Here is a 21,623-nt window from a genome sequence, read left to right on the forward strand (position 1 = left end):
GCCAAGGCTTGAGGTGCGGCTGCACCCCTCCCCCCCCCTTTATATAGGCCCCCTAGGGGGGTGCGCCGGCCCTAGGAGATGGGATCTCCTAGGGGGCGGCGGCCAAGGGGGTGGAGTACCCCCCAAGGCAAGTGGAGGCGCCCCCTCCCCTAGGGTTCCCAACCCTAGGCGCATGGGGGGCCCAAGGGGGGCGCACCAGCCCACTATGGGCTGGTTCCCCTCCCCACTTCAGCCCATGGGGCCCTCCGGGATGGGTGGCCCCACCCGGTGGACCCCCGGGACCCATCCGGTGGTCCCGGTACAACACCGGTGACCCCGAAACTTTCGCGATGGCCGAAACTACACTTCCTATATATTATTCTTCACCTCCGGACAATTCTGGAACTCCTCGTGACGTCCAGGATCTCATCCGGGACTCCGATCAACTTTCGTATTACTGCATACTCATATCTATACAACCCTAGCATCACCGAACCTTAAGTGTGTAGACCCTACGGGTTCGGGAGACAAGCAGACATGACCGAGACGACTCTCTGGTCAATAACCAACAGCGGGATCTGGATACCCATGTTGGCTCCCACATGCTCCTCGATGATCTCATCGGATGAACCACGATGTCGAGGACCTAATCAATCCCGTACTCAATTCCCTTTGTCAATCGGTACGTTACTTGCCCGAGACTCGATCGTCGGTATCCCAATACCTTGTTCAGTCTCGTTACCGGCAAGTCACTTTACTCGTACCGTAATGCATGATCCCGTGATCAACCACTTGATCACATTGAGCTCATTATGATGATGCATTACCGAGTGGGCCCAGAGATACCTCTCCGTCATACGGAGTGACAAATCCCAGTCTCGATTTGTGCCAACCCAACAGACACTTTCGAAGATACCTGTAATGTACCTTTATAGTCACCCAGTTATGTTGTGACGTTTGGCACACCCAAGGCACTCCTACGGTATCCGGGAGTTGCACAATCTCATGGTCTAAGGAAATGATACTTGACATCCAGAAAAGCTACAGCAAACGAACTACACGATCTTTGTGTTATGCTTAGGTTTGGGTCTTGTCCATCACATCATTCTCCTAATGATGTGATCCCGTTATCAATGACATCCCCATGTCCATAGCCAGGAAACCATGACTATCTGTTGATCAACGAGCTAGTCAACTAGAGGCTCACTAGGGACACATTGTGGTCTATGTATTCACACATGTATTATGATTTCCGGATAATACAATTATAGCATGAATAATAGACAATTATCATGAACAAGGAAATATAATAATCATTTTATTATTTCCTCTAGGGCATATTTCCAACAGTCTCCCACTTGCACTAGAGTCAATCATCTAGTTAAATTGTGATGAATCGAACACCCATGGAATTCTGGTGTTGATCATGTTTTGCTCTAGGGAGAGGTTTAGTCAACGGATCTGCTACATTCAGGTCCGTATGTACTTTACAAATCTCTATGTCTCCATTTTGAACACTTTCACGAATGGAGTTGAAGCGACGCTTGATATGCCTGGTCTTCCTGTGAAACCTGGGCTCCTTGGCAAGGGTAATAGCTCCAATGTTGTCACAGAAGAGAGTCATCGGGCCCGACGCATTGGGTATGACTCCTAGGTCGGTAATGAACTCCTTCACCCAGACTACTTCGTGTGCTGCCTCCGAGGCTGCCATGTACTCCGCTTCACATGTAGATCCCGCCACAACGCTTTGCTTGCAACTGCACCAGCTTACTGCCCCACCATTCAAAATATACACGTATCCGGTTTGTGGCTTAGAGTCATCCAGATCTGTGTCGAAGCTAGCATCGACGTAACCCTTTACGACGAGCTCTTCGTCACCTCCATAAACGAGAAACATTTCCTTAGTCCTTTTCAGGTACTTCAGGATATTTTTGACCGTTGTCCAGTGTTCCATGTCGGGATTACATTGGTACCTTCCTACCAAACTCACGGCAAGGTTTACATCAGGTCTGGTACACAGCATAGCATACATGATAGACCCTATGGCCGAGGCATAGGGGACGACACTCATCTTTTCTCTATCTTCTACCGTGGTCGGACATTGAGCCAAGCTCAATCTCGTACCTTGCAATACAGGCAAGAACCCCTTCTTTGACTGATCCATTTTGAACTTCTTCAATATCTTGTCAAGGTACGTACTCTGTGAAAGACCAATGAGGCGTCTCGATCTATCTCTATAGATCTTGATGCCTAATATATAAGCAGCTTCTCCAAGGTCCTTCATTGAAAAACACTTGTTCAAATAGGCCTTTATGCTTTCCAAGAATTCTATATCATTTCCCATCAACAGTATGTCATCCACATACAATATGAGAAATGCTACAGAGCTCCCACTCACTTTCTTGTAAAAGCAGCTTCTCCATAGTGCGTAAACCCAAACGCTTTGATCATCTCATCAAAGCGAATGTTCCAACTCCGAGATGCTTGCACCAGCCCATAAATCGAGCGTTGGAGCTTGCACACCTTGTCAGCATTCTTAGGATCGACAAAACCTTCCGGCTGCATCATATACAATTCTTCCTTAAGGAAACCATTAAGGAATGCCGTTTTGACGTCCATTTGCCATATCTCATAATCATAGAATGCGGCAATTTCTAACATGATTCGGGCGGACTTCAGCTTCGCTACGGGTGAGAAAGTCTCATCGTAGTCAACCCCTTGAACTTGTCGATAACCCTTAGCGACAAGCCGAGCTTTATAGATGGTCACATTACCATCCGCGTCTGTCTTCTTCTTAAAGATCCATTTATTTTCTATGGCTTGCCGATCAACGGGCAAGTCAGTCAAAGTCCATACTTCGTTTTCATACATGGATCCTATCTCGGATTTCATGGCTTCCAGCCATTTGTCGAAATCCGGGCCCGCCATCGCTTCTTCATAGTTCGAAGGTTCACCGTTGTCTAACGACATGATTTCCAAGACAGGGTTGCCGTACCACTCTGGTGCGGAACGTGTCCTTGTGGACCTACGAAGTTCAGTAGCAACTTGATCTGAAGTTTCATGATCATCATCAACAACTTCCTCTCTAGTCAGTGCAGGCACCTCAGGAACATTTTCTTGAGCTGCGCCACTTACCGGTTCAAGAGGTAATACTTCATCAAGTTCTACCTTCCTTCCACTTATTTCTTTCGAGAGAAACTCTTTCTCTAGAAAGGACCCATTCTTGGCAACAAAGATCTTGCCTTCAGATCTGAGGTAGAAGGTATACCCAACAGTTTCTTTAGGGTATCCTATGAAGACTCATTTTTCCGACTTGGGTTCGAGCTTTTTAGGTTGAAGTTTCTTGACATAAGCATCGCATCCCCAAACTTTTAGAAACGACAGTTTAGGTTTCTTCCCAAACCATAATTCATACGGTGTCGTCTCAACGGATTTCGACGGAGCCCTATTTAAAGTGAATGCGGCAGTCTCTAAAGCATAACCCCAAAATGATAGCGGTAAATCAGTAAGAGACATCATAGATCGCACCATATCTAATAGAGTGCGATTACGACGTTCGGACACACCATTACGCTGAGGTGTTCCAGGCGGCGTGAGTTGTGAAACTATTCCACATTTTCTTAAGTGTGTGCCAAATTCGTGACTCAAGTATTCTCCCCCACGATTTGATCGCAAGAACTTGATTTTCCTGTCACGTTGATTCTCAACCTCACTCTGAAATTCCTTGAACTTTTCAAAGGTCTCAGACTTGTGTTTCATTAAGTAGACATACCCATATCTACTCAAGTCATCAGTGAGGGTGAGGACATAACGATAGCCACCACGAGCCTCAACACTCATTGGACCGCACACATCAGTATGTATGATTTCCAATAAGTTGGTTGCTCGCTCCATTATTCCTGAGAACGGAGTCTTGGTCATTTTACCCATGAGGCATGGTTCGCACATGTCAAATGATTCATAATCAAGAGACTCTAAAAGTCCATCTGCATGGAGTTTCTTCATGCGTTTGACACCTATGTGACCAAGGCGGCAGTGCCACAAGTATGTGGGACTATCATTATCAACCTTACATCTTTTGGTATTCACACTATGAATATGTGTAGCATTATGCTCGAGATTCATTAAGAATAAACCATTCACCATCGGAGCATGACCATAAAACATATCTCTCATATAAATAGAACAACCATTATTCTTGGATTTAAATGAGTAGCCATCTCGTATTAAACGAGATCCTGATACAATGTTCATGCTCAAAGCTGGCACTAAATAACAATTGTTGAGGTTTAAAACTAATCCCGTAGGTAAATGTAGAGGTAGTGTGCCGACGGCGATCACATCGACCTTGGAACCATTCCTGACGCGCATCGTCACCTCATCCTTCGCCAGTCTCCGCTTATTCCGCAGCTCCTGCTTTGAGTTACAAATGTGAGCAACCGCACCGGTATCAAATACCCAGGAGCTACTACGAGTACTGGTAAGGTACACATCAATTACATGTATATGACATATACCTTTTGTGATGCCGGCCTTCTTGTCTGCTAAGTATTTGGGGCAGTTCCGCTTCCAGTGACCACTTCCCTTGCAATAAAAGCACTCAGTCTCGGGCTTGGGTCCATTCTTTGGCTTCTTCCCGGCAGCTTGCTTACCGGGCGCGGCAACTCCCTTGCCGTCCTTCTTGAAGTTCTTCTTACCCTTGCCTTTCTTGAACTTAGTGGTTTTATTCACCATCAACACTTGATGTTCCTTTTTGACTTCTACCTCTGCTGATTTCAGCATTGCAAATACTTCAGGAATGGTCTTTTCCATCCCCTGCATATTGGAGTTCATCACAAAGCTCTTGTAGCTTGGTGGAAGCGACTGAAGGATTCTGTCAATGACCGCGTCATCCGGGAGATTAACTCCCAGCTGAGTCAAGCGGTTATGCAACCCAGACATTTTGAGTATGTGCTCACTGACAGAACTATTTTCCTCCATCTTACAGCTGAAGAACTTGTCGGAGACTTCATATCTCTCAACCCGGGCATGAGCTTGGAAAACCATTTTCAGCTCTTCGAACATCTCATATGCTCCGTGTCGCTCAAAGCGCTTTTGGAGCCCCGGTTCTAAGCTGTAAAGCATGCCGCACTGAACGAGGGAGTAATCATCAGCACGTGTCTGCCAAGCGTTCTTAACGTCTTGGTTTTGTGGGACGGGTGCGTCACCTAGCGGTGCTTCTAGGACATAATCTTTCTTGGCAGCTATGAGGATGATCCTCAGGTTCCGGACCCAGTCCGTATAGTTGCTGCCATCGTCTTTCAGCTTGGTTTTCTCTAGGAACGCGTTGAAGTTGAGGACAACGTTGGCCATTTGATCTACAAGACATATTGTAAAGATTTTAGACTAAGTTCATGATAATTAAGTTCATCTAATCAAATTATTCAATGAACTCCCACTTAGATAAACATCCCTCCAGTCATCTAAGTATAACATGATCCGAGTTGACTAGGCCGTGTCCGATCATCACGTGAGACGAACTAGTCAACATCGATGAACATCTTCATGTTGATCGTATCTTCTATACGACTCATGCTCGACCTTTTGGTCTTCTGTGTTCCGAGGCCATGTCTGTACATGCTAGGCTCGTCAAGTCAACCTAAGTGTATTGCATGTGTAAATCTGTCTTACACCCGTTGTATGTGAACGTTGGAATCTATCACACCCGATCATCACGTGGTGCTTCGAAACAACGAACTGTCGCAACGGCGCACAGTTAGGGGGAACACTTTCTTGAAATTATTATGAGGGATCATCTTATTTACTACCATCGTTCTAAGTAAACAAGATGCAAAAACATGATAAACATCACATGTAATCAAATAATAGTGACATGATATGGCCAATATCATATAGCTCCTCTGATCTCCATCTTGGGGCTCCATGATCATCTTGTCACCGGCATGACACCATGATCTCCATCATCATGATCTCCATCATCGTGTCTCCATGAAGTTGCTCGCCAACTATTACTTCTACTACTATGGCTAACGCTTTAGCAATAAAGAAAAGTAATTACATGACGTTTATGTTGACACGCAGGTCATAAATAAATAAAGACAACTCCTATGGCTCCTGCCGGTTGTCATACTCATCAACATGCAAGTCGTGATCCCTATTACAAGAACATGATCAATCTCATACATCACATATATCATTCATCATTCATCACAACTTTTGGCCATATCACATCACAAAACACTTGCTGCAAAAACAAGTTAGACGTCCTCTAATTGTTGTTGCAAGTTTTTACGTGGCTGCTATAGGTTTCTAGCAAGAACGTTTCTTACCTACGCCAAAACCACAACGTGAATTGCCAATTTCTATTTACCCTTCATAAGGACCCTGTTCATCGAATCCGATCCGACTAAAGTGGGAGAGACAGACACCCGCCAGCCACCTTATGCAACTAGTGCATGTCAATCGGTGGAACCGGTCTCACGTAAGCGTACGTGTAAGGTTGGTCCGGGCCACTTCATCCCACGATGCCGCCGAATCAAGATAAGACTAGTAGCGGCAAGCAAATTGACAATATCGACGCCCACAACTACTTTGTGTTCTACTCGTGCATAGTAACTACGCATAGACCTAGCTCTGATACCACTGTTGGGGATCGTAGCAGAAAACAAAAAAAATTCTACGTTTCACCAAGATCAATCTATGGAGTCAACTAGCAACGAGAGGAGAGTGCATCTACATACCCTTGTAGATCGCGCGCGGAAGCGTTCAAGAGAACGGGGATGATGGAGTCGTACTCGCCGTGATCCAAATCACCGATGACCAAGTGCCGAACGGACGGCACCTCCGCGTTCAACACATGTACGGAGCGAATGACGTCTCCTCCTTCTTGATCCAGCAAGGGGGAAGGAGAGGTTGATGAAGATCCAGCAGCACGACGGCGTGGTGGTGGATGCAGCAGTGAACGCAGCAGGGCTTCGTCGAGGTTCTGCGAGAGGGAGAGGTGTAGCAGGGGAGAGGGAGGCGCCAAGGCTTGAGGTGCGGCTGCCCTCCCTCCCCCCCCCTTTATATAGGCCCTCTAGGGGGTGCGCCGGCCCTAGGAGATGGGATCTCCTAGGGGGGCGACAGCCAAGGGGGTGGAGTACCCCCCAAGGCAAGTGGAGGCGCCCCCTCCCCTAGGGTTCCCAACCCTAGGCGCATGGGGGCCCAGGGGGGGCGCACCAGCCCACTATGGGCTGGTTCCCCTCCCCACTTCAGCCCATGGGGCCCTCCGGGATGGGTGGCCCCACCCGGTGGACCCCCGGGACCCATCCGGTGGTCCCGGTACAATACCGGTGACCCCGAAACTTTCCCGATGGCCGAAACTACACTTCCTATATATAATTCTTCACCTCCGGACAATTCCAGAACTCCTCGTGACGTCCAGGATCTCATCCGGGACTCCGAACAACTTTCGGATTACTGCATACTCATATCTATACAACCCTAGCGTCACCGGACCTTAAGTGTGTAGACCCTATGGGTTCGGGAGACAAGCAGACATGACCGAGACGACTCTCTGGTCAATAACCAACAGCGGGATATGGATACCCATGTTGGCTCCCACATGCTCCTCGATGATCTCATCGGATGAACCACGATGTCGAGGACCTAATCAATCACATACTCAATTCCCTTTGTCAATCGGTACGTTACTTGCCCGAGACTCGAGCGTCGGTATCCCAATACCTTGTTCGGTCTCGTTACCGGCAAGTCACTTTACTCGTACCGTAATGCATGATCCCGTGATCAACCACTTGATCACATTGAGCTCATTATGATGATGCATTACCGAGTGGGCCCAGAGATAACTCTCCGTCATACGGAGTGACAAATCCCAGTCTCGATTCGTGCCAACCCAACAGACACTTTCGGAGATACCTGTAATGTACCTTTATAGTCACCCAGTTACGTTGTGACGTTTGGCACACCCAAGGCACTCCTACGGTATCCGGGAGTTGCGCAATCTCATGGTCTAAGGAAATGATACTTGACATCCAGAAAAGCTACAGCAAACGAACTACACGATCTTTGTGCTATGCTTAGGTTTGGGTCTTGTCCATCACATCATTCTCCTAATGATGTGATCACGTTATCAATGACATCCCTATGTCCATAGCTAGGAAACCATGACTATCTGTTGATCAACGAGCTAGTCAACTAGAGGCTCACTAGGGACACATTGTGGTCTATGTATTCACACATGTATTACGATTTCCATATAATACAATTATAGCATGAATAATAGACAATTATCATGAACAAGGAAATATAATAATAATTTTATTATTGCCTCTAGGGCATATTTCCAACAGTAAGAATATTTTACCTTTCAGAAAGAAGATAAGAACAAGAGGCTCACCACGGTGGTGCCGGCGATGAGCTCGGCGCGGGTGATCGAAGGCGGTGAAGACGGGGACGGGGCGTGACGGACCGCTAAATCTAGACAAATATTGAGGAAAATGGAGTTTGGAGGTCGAGCTTGGAGAGGAGAAAGCTTAAGTAGTGTGGCTCGGGCATTCCATCGAACACCTTGTGTGCATAGGAGGTGAGCTAGAGCACCACCAAGCCCTCTCCCCCTCGGCCAGAAAAAAACAGAGCAGTGTGATCCGCTCTTACGCGAGGGGGTATATATAGGCACCTCATTGAACCGGGACCAAAGGGGGTCCCGGTTCAAGCCACCAACCGGGACCAATGGTGGTGGGCAAGGAGCGAGGCCCATTGGTCCCGGTTCGTCCCACCAACCGGGACCAAAAGGTCCAGATGAACCGGGACCAATGGCCCACGTGGCCCGGCCAGCCCCCTGGGCTCACGAACCGGGTCCAATGCCCCCATTGGTCCCGGTTCTGAGCTAAACCGGGACTAATGGGCTGACCCGGACTGGAACAAAGCCCTGTTTTCTACTAGTGACTATTTTGATCAAAAAATTGTCTTTTTTTAAAACGAAGTCAAAGGGGGATTTTATTTTTGTGAAAATTTTCTCACAAGTACAATGTAAGGTCAGGTTTATTTCAAAAATATTTTCAGAATTTTTTGACTTTTTGTTGAATTACTAAATTATTTTCTCATATAGGGTGTATATGTCCCATAGACCAAAAGGTCATCTCTCTCTCTCTCAACTGGTCCATACAAAAAAATTAGTGGTGCACAACGGGCACACAACACATTTATGTCAATGTGACGGAGCGGACAGTTGTGGGAATCAGAACACAACAGTAATGATAAGCAGGATTGCAACAGCGAGTGGCGGAAGTTGTAGTTGGACTGGGTACGATGTGGTGTTTATGTGACGATGATGCACAACCACCATCTCCAGCACCTACTCTTACTTATGAAGCTTTGTGTGTGCGCGCGCGTCGGTGTGTGCCAAGCAAAGTTTGTTACTCCCTCTGTCTAGGTGTCTAGGTGTATAAGTCATCTCACGAAACCAAATAATTCCAAAACATTTAGGCGTGATGCATTAACTCTCATCTCGTTTCTTATTTTTGACATATCAACCAATAAGTGATGTGGGGTGTGCATGTTTTCAATGACTCAAGACTACCAAACACGACATGCAGTGGTTAATTCATTGCATGCAATGCTATTAATTAGCAAATAAACATTAAGTTCTCTCGTTTTCCCTTCCTTCTTGGTCACGGTGCACAATCTAAGATGACTTATTCACCTAGACGGAGGAAGGAGCTACTTTCTGTCGTACTCCCTCCTTTTCAGTTTATAGGGCTTATCTCAAAATTTTAGTTTTTCCATTTTATAAGGCTTAATTTGGTTGTTCCCCATCACAAGTTTAGATTTCAAGGTGCATTCAATCATTTCATGCAAGTATTAAGAGAAAATTGACCAATGCATGTATTTTATGCATGCATGCATTGTAATTAATGCATTGATAAATATAATTTTTTGAGGAAAACAAGATCATTAATTGAGTCCTTTTGCAAACTACAAAAAGTATTCCACCACTCACCATCTACCTTGATTGGATGAGATTTTTGAGTTGAGCCCTATAAACCGGAAAGGAGGGAGTATACACAATAATCTCATTTATGGAGTACTTAATGTTGCAAATTTTGGCCAATCAGCAATTGCCAGCAAATCCTGTTACGCTCATTCTGATAATCAATCTATATGCTCTAAGTAGTGAGGGTGGACAAGGTACATTGTGTGTTTTACACAAACTAAACTCGTGTTTGTTGTAGCATGGTCAAATTGCCACGCACCACACATCAAATATGTGGAATTTGTTGTGCACACAACCATCACGCTGGCCACCCGCTATTTCAGCAAAACTAGTATGGCCTGCACAAATGGGCGGGCATTTTTTTTTTGATCTATTATCTTTTTGAAATAATTCCATGACTCCTCAAAATAATGTAGTGTTTTAAAAGCTGTTGTGAAGAAACTCTTTTCTAAACCAATAAAAATATGAGTTTCACTTGCCCCAGTCAATCAAGATAATCCAAAAATATTGATCATGTTGATAAAACAAGGTGGACCTTGTGCCACGTAATCCCTCACGTGCTAATTTTTCATCTAGTTGCATAGTCACCGTGTCTCAAATTCTATTCCATTCTCTTTTCATGTTCCATTTAAAACCTATGTGGCATCCAATGGTGGTCTGTGGGCCCGGGGGGGGGGGGGGGGGGGGGGGGGGGTGGTTATACCATGTATTTCTTGATTTTATGTTCATCTGAAGTGAATGACATGCAATTCATGTTTTATTCATCAACTAAAATTAAGAATCGCCTACTTACTAACGTTTGTTGCCCATTATTTTCCATTTCTCTTATGATTTTTCTTCTCGCTCCAAGGCTCTTCCTTGTGATATTATATACTTATGATTTAAATACTATTGCATCTCTTTGTTTTGACCTCTACACCACAACATCATCTAATTGACAAAAAAATACCATGCCAATGAATAAGTATTGCCCCAACTACCACCATTTCCCTCTCATTAGAATGCATTGTAAAAGTCGTGAAATGCGAGAAGCCATATCCACACTTTTGAGTCCTTTTATCACGCCAAATACTACACGCGTTCATACATTTGAGTCTTTAACCATACTAAATAGGACACATACGTATTTTTTAGTAGGTTTATCACACACAATGGAAGGGCTTCATCTTTAGTGTGTTGAAAGTGCAAATTAACTATTTTAAATGGTGCAAAGTGGAACAATCTCCTAACTTAAACATGCATGAAAACAAAATGACAGCATGTGATAAAGATACGGTTCATACTAAAATTTAGTCCCTACACAAAGTAAAGTCGTGTGTTATAGCCACCGACACTTCTACAGAGTAACATGTAGGCATGGCATTTGCTGTCCCCACAATGTGCAATCATGACGCTGGGCCACAAGTTAATTTACCGACAAAAGTTTCCTTGCATGGAATGGTATCTTGTAAGTTTTTTACAAAAGAAGTGTAAATAATAGGCACTCGCATCCCCGAAAATGTCTTTGGTGACCGAGCTCACTGGAGGTCACCAAATTCAAATTTCAAATTTTATCAAAATTCATATTTTTACATTTCAAAAAAATCTGAAAAAAAGTACAGATATACATGAAGGCATAACACACATGTGCGTAATTTTTTATGGCAAAATACTTTGAGGGCTGTGCAAAAAAGATAAATCTAATGATGTTTAACACATGATACTATTCATCCTCGTAGACCATGAATTTGTCTTTTTTATGCAGGTCATATTTCAACGTATTTCATCATGAAATTTTACACACATATGGTTACGTCCTTACATACACGCATATTTTTTCAGAATTTTTTGAAACATAAAAGTTTGAATTTGAATTTTTCAAAAATAAAGGCCTCCAAAACGCCATTCTCCTCGCATCCAACATATACAAGCTAGGGACAGCATGGACGGCTTTAGTTCCCCCGCCATGGCACCCACAGTCCGCAAACCAGCGGCCCACCCGGCCGTCCTCGTCCTCCGCCGGCTGGACGCGCCGTTCGCCGCCGCGCTGCACGAGCACTTCCTCCTCCTGGACTTCCACGCGTCCGGCGAGCCCCTCCCGGCTTTTCTAGCCGCGGCAGCGGCAGCCCCCGAGCCCCCGCGCGCCGTGCTGGTGGTGGGCGGCGGAGCCATACGCGTGGACGCCCCGTTCCTCGACGTCGTCCAGTCCGTCCGGTGCGTTGTCACCACGGGCACCGGCGTCGACCACATCGACCTGGCCGAGTGCGCGCGCCGCGGCGTGGCCGTCGCCAACGCCGGGAAGGTCTACTCCACCGACGTGGCGGACCACGCCGTGGGCCTGCTGCTCGACGTGCAGCGGCGCGTGTCGGCGGCGGAGCGGTACGTCAGGCGCGGGTCCTGGCCGGCCCAGGGCGACTACCGGCCACTCGGCTCCAAGCTCGGCGGCAAGCGCGTCGGCATCATCGGCCTGGGCAACATCGGCTCGCTCGTCGCGAGGCGGCTCGAAGCCTTCGGCTGCGTCATCCTGTACAACTCGAGGAGGCGCAAGGAGGAGGGCTCGTCCCGCCGCTACACCTACTTCCCGGACGTCCGGGGCCTCGCCGCCGCGTCCGACGTGCTCGTCGTTGCCTGCGCGCTGAACGAGGAGACGAGGCACGTCGTGGGCAGGGAGGTGCTGGATGCCCTGGGGAAGGACGGCGTGCTCATCAACGTCGGCCGAGGGGCGAATGTCGACGAGGCGGCGCTGGTGGCGGCGCTCAAGGAGGGGAGGATCGCCGGCGCCGGCCTCGACGTCTTCGAGGACGAGCCGAAGGTGCCGGCGGAGCTCCTGCCCATGGACAATGTGGTGCTGACCCCTCACGTGGCGGTTCTGACGCAGGAGTCCAGGTCGGACCTGCGCGCGCAGACCATCGGCAACCTACAGGTCTTCTTCTCCGGCCAGCCATTGCTCACTCCCGTGCCCTGCCATCGTGCCTAATGTTTTGATATAACTTGCAAATTTTCATAATAACCAGATGACATTCCTGGAAAACGTGACAAAAAAAGAATCGATGATCTAAAATGTTATTTTCAAACGCATTTTGGAGCATCGATTTTTCTTTTTTGCCATGTTTTCCATCAATGTCATCTCATGATGAAATTGTGCAAGCTATCTGGACATTTGTCAATGCTTCATAAAAAAAAGTCAGACGTCTAGATCTGCATCTCGATCTGGTGCACCTGTACAGTGGTGTGGCCCCGAAACGGCTCATTGGCAGATTGGGCCAAGCCGTGTGTGGTGTCGGTGGCAACTGTATGCGACGGGTTCTGCTCAGCATGTTGTGGCTGTACGACATGCATAACGGGCGTCACGCGTAGCCGGGCTTGGTGGATGTCTGTGATGGCGCACGACGGTTGCAAGGTGTAGATCCATCCATGGCGTCCCCCGGGCCGATGAACCTGGGTAGGGCTATCTCCGATGGGGTGGTAGTCAATTGTGGTGTGCTCCACCGTCAGTGCTGGTTCATGTAGTAGGACTAAAGTGTCACCCTCGCTGCGGATTACGATGATCATTGAAAGGTCTATGCTGATGGTTCCTCCCTCCAGATGCAAGCAGAAGGCTTCTTTATGGATTTTGGTAACTCCCACTCCAGTTAGTTTGCCTTCGGAAGTGAATTCGAGCTATGTACGATGGCTTGACGCGGAGGGAAAAGTTATCCAATGATGATGGTGTTATTTCTAGCCCAGCGCATGTAGCTGCTGGGATCGTAGAAAAGTGGTGGCGACAACACATGTTGACTTCGAGTGGTGCTTCTCGATACCTGGTTTTGAGCTCCGGGGTGAAAACCATAGGTATGACCTGAGTTGGTTATATCTGGCAATGGTGATGTTTTTGCTACCTTATTGAAGGCATTGCTCGGATATGTTCAGACTTGTTTTTTTCAAGGTGAAGATCTAGAATTTTACCTTTTATGGTCGAATTTGGTGAGGGTGGTGCTTCGGCGTCGCTTCCTTCCTTAAGGCGTTGTAGTTGAAGAACCAGCGTTGTCGTTCAAGAACCTCGTGGTCCTTATGGTGTTAAGAAATGGTTGGTGCGAATATGATCGTGGTAATAATTTCTCGATCGCTGTTTTGATCACTTTGGGGTTTCTCCCCTCGCTTAGGCATCACTTTGGTCTTGTAAGACTTTGCTCTTTGCCGACGTGTTTTATATATGGATGCATTACTGTTGGTTGTGGGCATCCTAGCTATGTAGAGGTCGGGTGTATTCTCATTTTGAGTAATTAAAATGTGAAAAAGAACCCTTAAACCACACACGACACAAGTGTAATCAGGGATGAAAAAACTTTTGACGCTGCAAGAGCTCCCTAGTATTCATTCTGCTATCTATTTTGGAGACCCAAATAAGATCTTGTATTGTCGCTACAAGACCCAGCAGCATGTGCGCCATTTGATAGCAGGAATGGCATCTACTCGTCCAACTATAGAGGTACCTATAATTACAACAAGAAAATAAAGATATATGGATCAGTGATCGGCTCATAACAAACCCAAATTCCAAATGAATAGATGAATATTTTTTTTGAGCATCAGTACAGACACAAGCGCTCATATACACGCGCATACACTCACCCCTATGAACGCACACACGCATACCCTATCCCTATGAGCACCTCCGAGAGACTGAGCCGGCATATCATTTTGAGATTTACGAAGTCACCGTAAGCGCCTCGTCGTCGACAGGAACGTCTCCTCCCACTGAAAGCGCATCGCCGGAAATCCTGAAATAAATCCAGGAATAATGCGAGCCCGGTGGGTTGGGAATACCACTGTCCACCTAACCAACTCAACATAGGTTGATTCGCATTCCAAAGGAATAGACCACGTAAGCATCCTGCAAATCAGTGGCACGATCTTATATTGCAGTCTCAAGTTACATATTAGTACATGAACAATGGCTTGTGTGGTTTCAACTTTGAACTTGGAACTGTCATCTCAGCCCCTTTCCTACAAGTTCCAAACAAAGCAAACACATGGCTTTTTTATTCGCGCTGAACTGGCCCTCACCTGGGCCTCGCCCAGTCTCCTAGCCCTAATTTCGGTATCTTCTTTTTTTCTTTGCTGACACAATTCTAACACCTACGAGATTGCCATCACATCACCGAATTATGATGTGCAATACATAATTACATACACATAAAAATTAATTGCTTCTCCGCGTTCAGTATGTCGTTGGCATGGCACGAGCGCCAACCCTTGGTTCCCTGCCTGTATATATGTATACCCTACTGTGTCTTGTCAAGACTGAAATAGAGGAGATGGATGCCGACGTTGCAAGCATCACTTGGACCAAATGAGCAATAGTAGTGTAATTTGGTTAATCCTCAAGCACAGGAACAACCGCAGATGATAGTTCTATGTGCGACATCCGAACGGCACCGATCAGTCGTTCCGGGAGCTCCTCGTATGTGTGGCCCTGCCAACAATAGTCAGTTTAGCCAACGGTTACATCCTGCATCAACGAAGTGATTGAGAGAGCATTTCTTAGATGGCAAATGTATGTACCTGGACAAGAAAAGCCATGTCCACAACTAGCGTCGTGATCACGCCACACACAAGCCCCAAGACTCCATTTGCCACCGTAGACGAACCTATGTCCACATCTATCTGCACGGGTCAATCATCACACTGTACCGTAAGACACCAATCAATTTAGCCAGATCATGATCCAGCTCTTTCCCTAATCTTTTAAGAAACACAGGGCAAACTCATGTCCTCATTTTCACTTAAAAAGAAAGGAACCCTAAGGGAGAAATAAAAGATACACTGCAATCTTACTTCCAAATAATTTGCACCACGGATATAGGTGATGTCAACTGCTTTGCCCAGGAGACACGGTGTGCTGCCAACACTTTGGCGGACAATCCATGAGCCCTGAAATGCAAGATGTGTAGTTAGACACACGGACTATAACCCACCACACCAGCAAGGGATCAAGACACATCTTACCCTCCCCTCTGTTCTACTAACTCTTCTACCAAATAGAGCGTTTCTTATTTATGTTTCGCATCAAACCTCATAGAGCGTTAAGGATGGCGAGACCCATACCTTCGGTACAGATGGGATCAGCTTGAACCTACTATTGCGGAATTCATCATCGCCATCAACAAAACGTTGCAACAAGGAGTTCGGTATCAGTTTCTTTGATACAAAGTAGAAAACCATACTATAGTTCGTTGTGCCAGGAACCTGCAATAGCAACCTTAATCAGCAACAGACTATATGCGAAATGCAACAGTACGCAGCAAATTGGTATGCAGTATCATCTACAGTTGCTGGGTCACGGTAAGGACAAACAATGATGGTACAAGACATCAGTGGCAGTGCCAGGAGCAAGGAGATGTGGTGCCACTCCCTTTAAGGTCCATGATCTACTGAGTCCAACTTATTGGAAAGATATTTATGTTTTTTTCCCATGGCGTACTAAAATAAACTGTGGTGAAATTCCTCTGGCATTTGATCCTATAGGATTCGAGATGACATGATTTTGTAATATATGTTTTTGCTATTCCTGCATTTTCAGAATCATGCGAACCAAAGAAGCCCTAATAAGAAATGACCATGCATACCTCTATTATATGGCATACTATATCAAACTTAATCCATCTGACAGCATTTAGGCAAGAATATATGCAATAAGCCGAACCCTTGGTTCCCTGAATACACAGGTATTCTGAAACAGACTACTGAGGGTGTGAACAGTTATAGTGAAAAGGGAGGGGGTAATTTTATAGGAATTCTTACTTGTAGATTTATTGCCAATGAAAAAAGACCCTTCTCGGCAGCAACCTACAACAGAAGCAAAAAGGTTATAAAGAAGAAAAGGATCAACTAGCAGGTTATAAAGAAGAAAAGGATCAACTAGCAGGTGACTGGTGACATGCTTCACCTCATTAAACATATTCATGGTTAGACAACATAAGACATCAACAAAACGAAGAGTCTGCAACAGAAAATCTTTACCATATACATACGAAAGGTATACATTTGTACAGTGTTATAGTAATGAATAAAGTATGGCTCTTTGACTTGGTGTTCTTATTTTTTAACCTTTTTCGACAACATGCAAAGCTGGTATCTTCATCCAAAGAAGCAACCACAATAGAGTGTTTGCCACCGAATAGAAAAGGATGAAAAAAGAAATCCTGGTGTTAAAAATGACTCCCGTGTACAACCCTGGCACACAATATGCACAATATAACCATCAAAGACTGCAATGTTTTGTCCTTGACATGCTAATCACATCAACAGTCCAGTTTCACAACCGTATGGTTATTTACTTTCTTTACTGCAGGCTGATCAATAATATCAAGCATGAAATATGAACTCACTTGAACAGCGCATCCTTTTCTTTTAGCAACATGATCCATTCGTTTCACGTCTTTAAACCAGTCAACAGCAACAAGCTCCATAAGAGGCTTTCCAGCAGGAACCTATAAACAAATAGTAAATATTCATAACGAACAGAGTCTAGAAAACAGCCAAAATGATTAATGATTATGGAACACTCCTAGCAAGATGATGAGTGCAGTCTACTGCTGCGAAAGATCAGAACCTTGCTTTTATCATATATGAAGTTCTTGCTTCGCACTCTGAAGTTATTTCCATCAGATATTCTCCAACAATCACGACTGTTATCACGGTCATCCCGGCGTAAATTTCCAGAAAATCCAGAAAAATCAATCTCACCTGAATCTTCCTCATCCAACCCTGTAATAAAAAACATGTTATATGCAAACTAGTCCTGTTGTATACATAACCACACGGCAGATGGAATTACAGTATACCTAGTAGTTTACCATCTGCATCGAGCTCACGAGTTGATGGCTGCATAAAAAATAAAAGATTATTTTAATATTGCAAGGAGAGAGGAACCAGAAAAATTATAAGCAAGTCATTAACCTCTAGCTCAGATTCAGGTAACTGGAATTCTTCATCTTCGTCAGACTCCTCCTCAACCGTTGAATGTCTACTTTCATCCGCCGGAAGGCTGGTTTGCACAGTATTATCCTGTGTTTTTGTGCCTTTCTTAGAAGAAACCGATAGGGCCATATTGTCCATAACAGGAATCCTAGGAAGTATTTGACTTTCATCACTTTGTGAAAACCATTCCCTGAGCCCTGGCAGCAGTAAAAAGGAGGCAAAATGTAAAGCATATATCAACTACCCAGAATATCATAATTCATGTTGGACATCTGTGTAAAAACAAATGAAAGGGGGTACCCAAAGTAGCACCTGAGACAATAAAATATATACAAAAATCTCTTCAAAAAATATATACCAAGGTACATCTTATATGCTAAATGGTTCCAAGGTTAGACAACAATTCGAGTTAATCATACAGCACAAGTTTCTTATTGCAAATATCTAGCAAGCATAAATAGTACTTCCTCTGTTCATTAATATAAGACGTTTTAGAGACTTGCATGGTCAGTCTAAAACGTCCTATATTGGTGAACAGAGGGAGTAGGCTTAATTATTGGTTCTCGAGATAAAGAAAAGGCCACAGATGCCGTGGCCGGCGAATGTTAGTCTACCACATGATGCAGAATGAGAAGGCTACGTAAGCTGTAAGAATCCTACAGTGATGACCTGGTAAGACCTAAGGTAGAAATAGACTTAACATGATTTATCGCAAACATCGCCACTTCATTCACCCAGGACAGAAGAGATTTTATTGACACCTTGCACTCACTTAAGTAGCAGGGAGTATAAGTTAAATATAGCCATCCATACAAGGGTATTATGAGGAAAGTAATAGTGTGGACCAAGGCACGTGTGCTCCCAGTTCTTTTAACCAAAGATTAACTAATCTAGATTACTGTAAACTCTAAAGAAACCAAAGTTATTTGCATTTTGCTGTCATCTAACTTTACCATTTTTCATGGAATACATTAAAATGTCCCCTATGTAAAAAAAACATTGTTATGCAAGAAAACATCACAGAAATCTAACTTCAGTCTAGCACAGGACAAGCAGTGGTATATCCATACTAGCACAATGCCCATACCCACACTGGCACGCACAATGCCTGTGCATTACTAAAGTTTTAAAAACTATTCTACATGTTTAAGATCTTTAATTGTACCACCCATGCAATATCAAAAATATTCATATCCGCTCTCATCGCAAACATATGTGGTGTAAACAAAAGGTGAATGGACCACCACTACCAATTGCATCTTTATAGGAGTAAAGATACATTGAATAGGAACTGAACATTTGGCCATTATTATAGAGTAAACTAAGATGTCGCATGTGTGAAAGATTGTTATCATGGATGAGAAGATGACAGTCCAACTTCTATCTAGCACAGGATGACAAAAAATTGTACCCTAGAACAAATATTCAATATTTGGCTGTAGCGTAAAATTTAGTACTGCTTCTCCAAGAACTAGTCCTATACTATAAAAATGTCAATTCCTTGTGCAAAAATATGCTTAACATGATGACGTGCATACACAGCATCAAGGAATTAACGCAGGGAGGAATGCATGGCGTCATTTAGGCAGGATCAAAATTCAAGTGTTCTTTATAATCTGACAATTGTGAGAGAGACGGCTCGCTCAACTCCAAGTCAATTAAAATGAATTACCCAAAAGTCTGGACAGCACTAGCAGTCTAAAATAATAATACCATCTATACCAATATAAAAAGACCCAAAGGGGCAGATCCAACAGATCTCGACCATCGAACTAAGTTAATCCAACGACCTAGACTGCTCCAATGGCGAGCGTTAAACGTGTTTAACGTGCAATTAATATCATACCAAATATTGCACTAATCACAGAATTAACACACAAATAGCATACCTACTATCCGCGTGGAATTAATATATTGCCTAAATATTAACGTGCGTTGCACGTGCGCATTTACTAGTTCCAATCAAATGACACTCAGATTTATTTGGAGACTGCACTACTGCTTAGGAATTAAGGCACAGAAAACTAATAGGAATATATTAGAAATGTTGTCCAGAAGGTTATTCCAAACACAAAAAATTGTACCGGCAACGCTGTTCAACATATGAAGGAGGCTATGTTGTTGAAATGAAGGTAAGTAGCCAACCCCCCAACCCTTCAAATCAATCTGCATAAGATGCTGTACTTGTGTTCGGACTCTCCCATTACGGGATTTCAGTGGAGAAATGTTGAAACCACCACCTAAATTAAAATTAAAAAGAAAATGTTACACATCAGAAATTTGATACCTACAGTAAATCAACATACATGCAAATGATGTATTGAATTCATCAGAGTCGGTTCATTACTCTCAATGTGTGCCCTAACAAATCCTGGTTGTGGACCACAGTTTGGGTGCTCTCTTGATTGAAATAGCACAACTGCAAACAAAAATTACAAGATGCGATCATCAATAGGACTCATGAGAAAAGGTTTACATGTGTCCAGTGCATGTACACATGATGAGATGTGTAGAACTACAAGAATACCAACCATAACTTCCATCGTCATTACGCCGCCAATATCGTACATAACAAAGATCACGAGGCCAAGTAAATCTGTTAAGATGTTCATCAAAGACGTGACTTCAGTAATTAAATAAATGGCTGGAATTCATCAAACTGAGATATCTGGTTTAATGATGAAAAAAATAATAGTTACTCTGTATCTTCAAGGCACAATATCAGAAAATGTTAAGTTGTATTAGTCTGTGTTCCACTGGGCTACATTTCAATTAATTTAGACCAATAAATTGACATAATTAGCCTAAATAAGAGTTACAAGTATCATCTGCAGAACAAAGTAAGTAGGCATATGTTAAGAATATACGATAATGACATCTTTGTTTGTAAATCATAGAAAGATATCTTGTGGCTTCCATCTTTCCAATGGGTTCACACTTATGCAGCACAGAAAGAAGGAAGGTTCTAACAGAAGATAAAACATACGCTGAAAACCAATCCAGTTGTAGCCTATGGTACAGTATTGCTGTGTGGCCATCGACCTCCTCCACTAGACTGCCATACTGGAAACTGCAGTCCCACCTTAAATAACAAGAGAAAAACAGTAAGAAAATTTTTGTAAGGAAAAAGGAACACATAATTGATGAGTTGATTTATCAAAACAACAGAAAATGTACTCAAAGCGGGTGGTGTCCATGCTCATCACAAGCTGAAATATAGCCTCACACGAAGCCTCAACAACTCCAACAGCCTTCATTGCTCTGCTACAGCTCCTTGCCTATGAAAGGTACACAAGCATCAAGCACGAATGGTCAAGGCCAAAAAAAAAGAGGAGAAGAAGAAAGGAATAGAGGAGAAGAAAAAAATAGAAAAATTTTCTATTTTTTCTTCTTCTCCTCTATTCCTTTCTTCTTCTCCTCTTCCTTTTCTTCCTCTCCTCTTCTTCTCCTCTTCCTTTCCTTCCTCTCCTCTTCTTCTCCTTTTTCCTCTTCTTATTTTCCTTTTTCCTCTCCTAAATATATAAAAAAAATTCTAGAAATGAAACTAACCTAAAATGTACTAAATCAGAGAACATATATAGATAATCCTTTTCTAAATATTTAAATCTAACTTTTGCATATATGAACATATACACACAAAGAACATACAAACATATATACATTCTTATAAAAAAGCAAAATATAAAATACAAACATATATATGAAAAAA

At 44.1% G+C, this 21,623-nt stretch overlaps 2 protein-coding genes across 2 annotated transcripts; one reads left to right on the forward strand and one right to left on the reverse strand.

The window, feature by feature from the left end:
- Positions 1 to 11,884: 11,884 nt before the first annotated feature.
- On the forward strand, positions 11,885 to 13,147 carry LOC125522524 (glyoxylate/hydroxypyruvate reductase HPR3-like). Its single transcript, XM_048687576.1, has one exon. It carries the CDS (start codon positions 11,895 to 11,897, stop codon positions 12,927 to 12,929), a length of 1,035 nt encoding a protein of 344 aa, XP_048543533.1. The 5' UTR covers positions 11,885 to 11,894; the 3' UTR covers positions 12,930 to 13,147.
- Positions 13,148 to 14,823: 1,676 nt separating this feature from the next.
- On the reverse strand, positions 14,824 to 21,217 carry LOC125520043 (protein ENHANCED DISEASE RESISTANCE 2-like). Its single transcript, XM_048684836.1, has 14 exons — positions 21,092 to 21,217; positions 20,901 to 20,996; positions 20,446 to 20,510; positions 20,262 to 20,333; positions 19,999 to 20,154; positions 17,894 to 18,111; positions 17,779 to 17,818; positions 17,547 to 17,701; positions 17,323 to 17,424; positions 16,736 to 16,780; positions 16,040 to 16,180; positions 15,770 to 15,865; positions 15,497 to 15,598; positions 14,824 to 15,407 (listed from the first exon to the last, which is right to left on the reverse strand). Exons 1-14 carry the CDS (start codon positions 21,169 to 21,171, stop codon positions 15,309 to 15,311), a joined length of 1,467 nt encoding a protein of 488 aa, XP_048540793.1. The 5' UTR covers positions 21,172 to 21,217; the 3' UTR covers positions 14,824 to 15,308.
- Between the last annotated feature and the right edge of the window lie 406 nt (positions 21,218 to 21,623).

This window comes from Triticum urartu, chromosome 7, assembly GCF_003073215.2.
Source record: "Triticum urartu cultivar G1812 chromosome 7, Tu2.1, whole genome shotgun sequence".
NCBI classification, from domain to species: domain Eukaryota; kingdom Viridiplantae; phylum Streptophyta; class Magnoliopsida; order Poales; family Poaceae; genus Triticum; species Triticum urartu.

What these genes read in the sequence shown, in the direction of transcription:
- LOC125522524 (XM_048687576.1), top strand. Translation starts at nt 11,895, where the DNA reads ATGGACGGCTTTAGTTCCCCCGCCATGGCACCCACAGTCCGCAAACCA.
- LOC125520043 (XM_048684836.1), bottom strand. Translation starts at nt 21,171, where the DNA reads ATGAAGGCTGTTGGAGTTGTTGAGGCTTCGTGTGAGGCTATATTTCAG. An exon ending in CAACTGGATTGGTTTTCAGC is followed by an intron (nt 20,511 to 20,900) that starts GTATGTTTTATC and finishes ACATCTTAACAG; the next exon opens with ATTTACTTGGCCTCGTGATC. An exon ending in ACATGGCTTTTCTTGTCCAG is followed by an intron (nt 15,408 to 15,496) that starts GTACATACATTT and finishes TATTGTTGGCAG; the next exon opens with GGCCACACATACGAGGAGCT.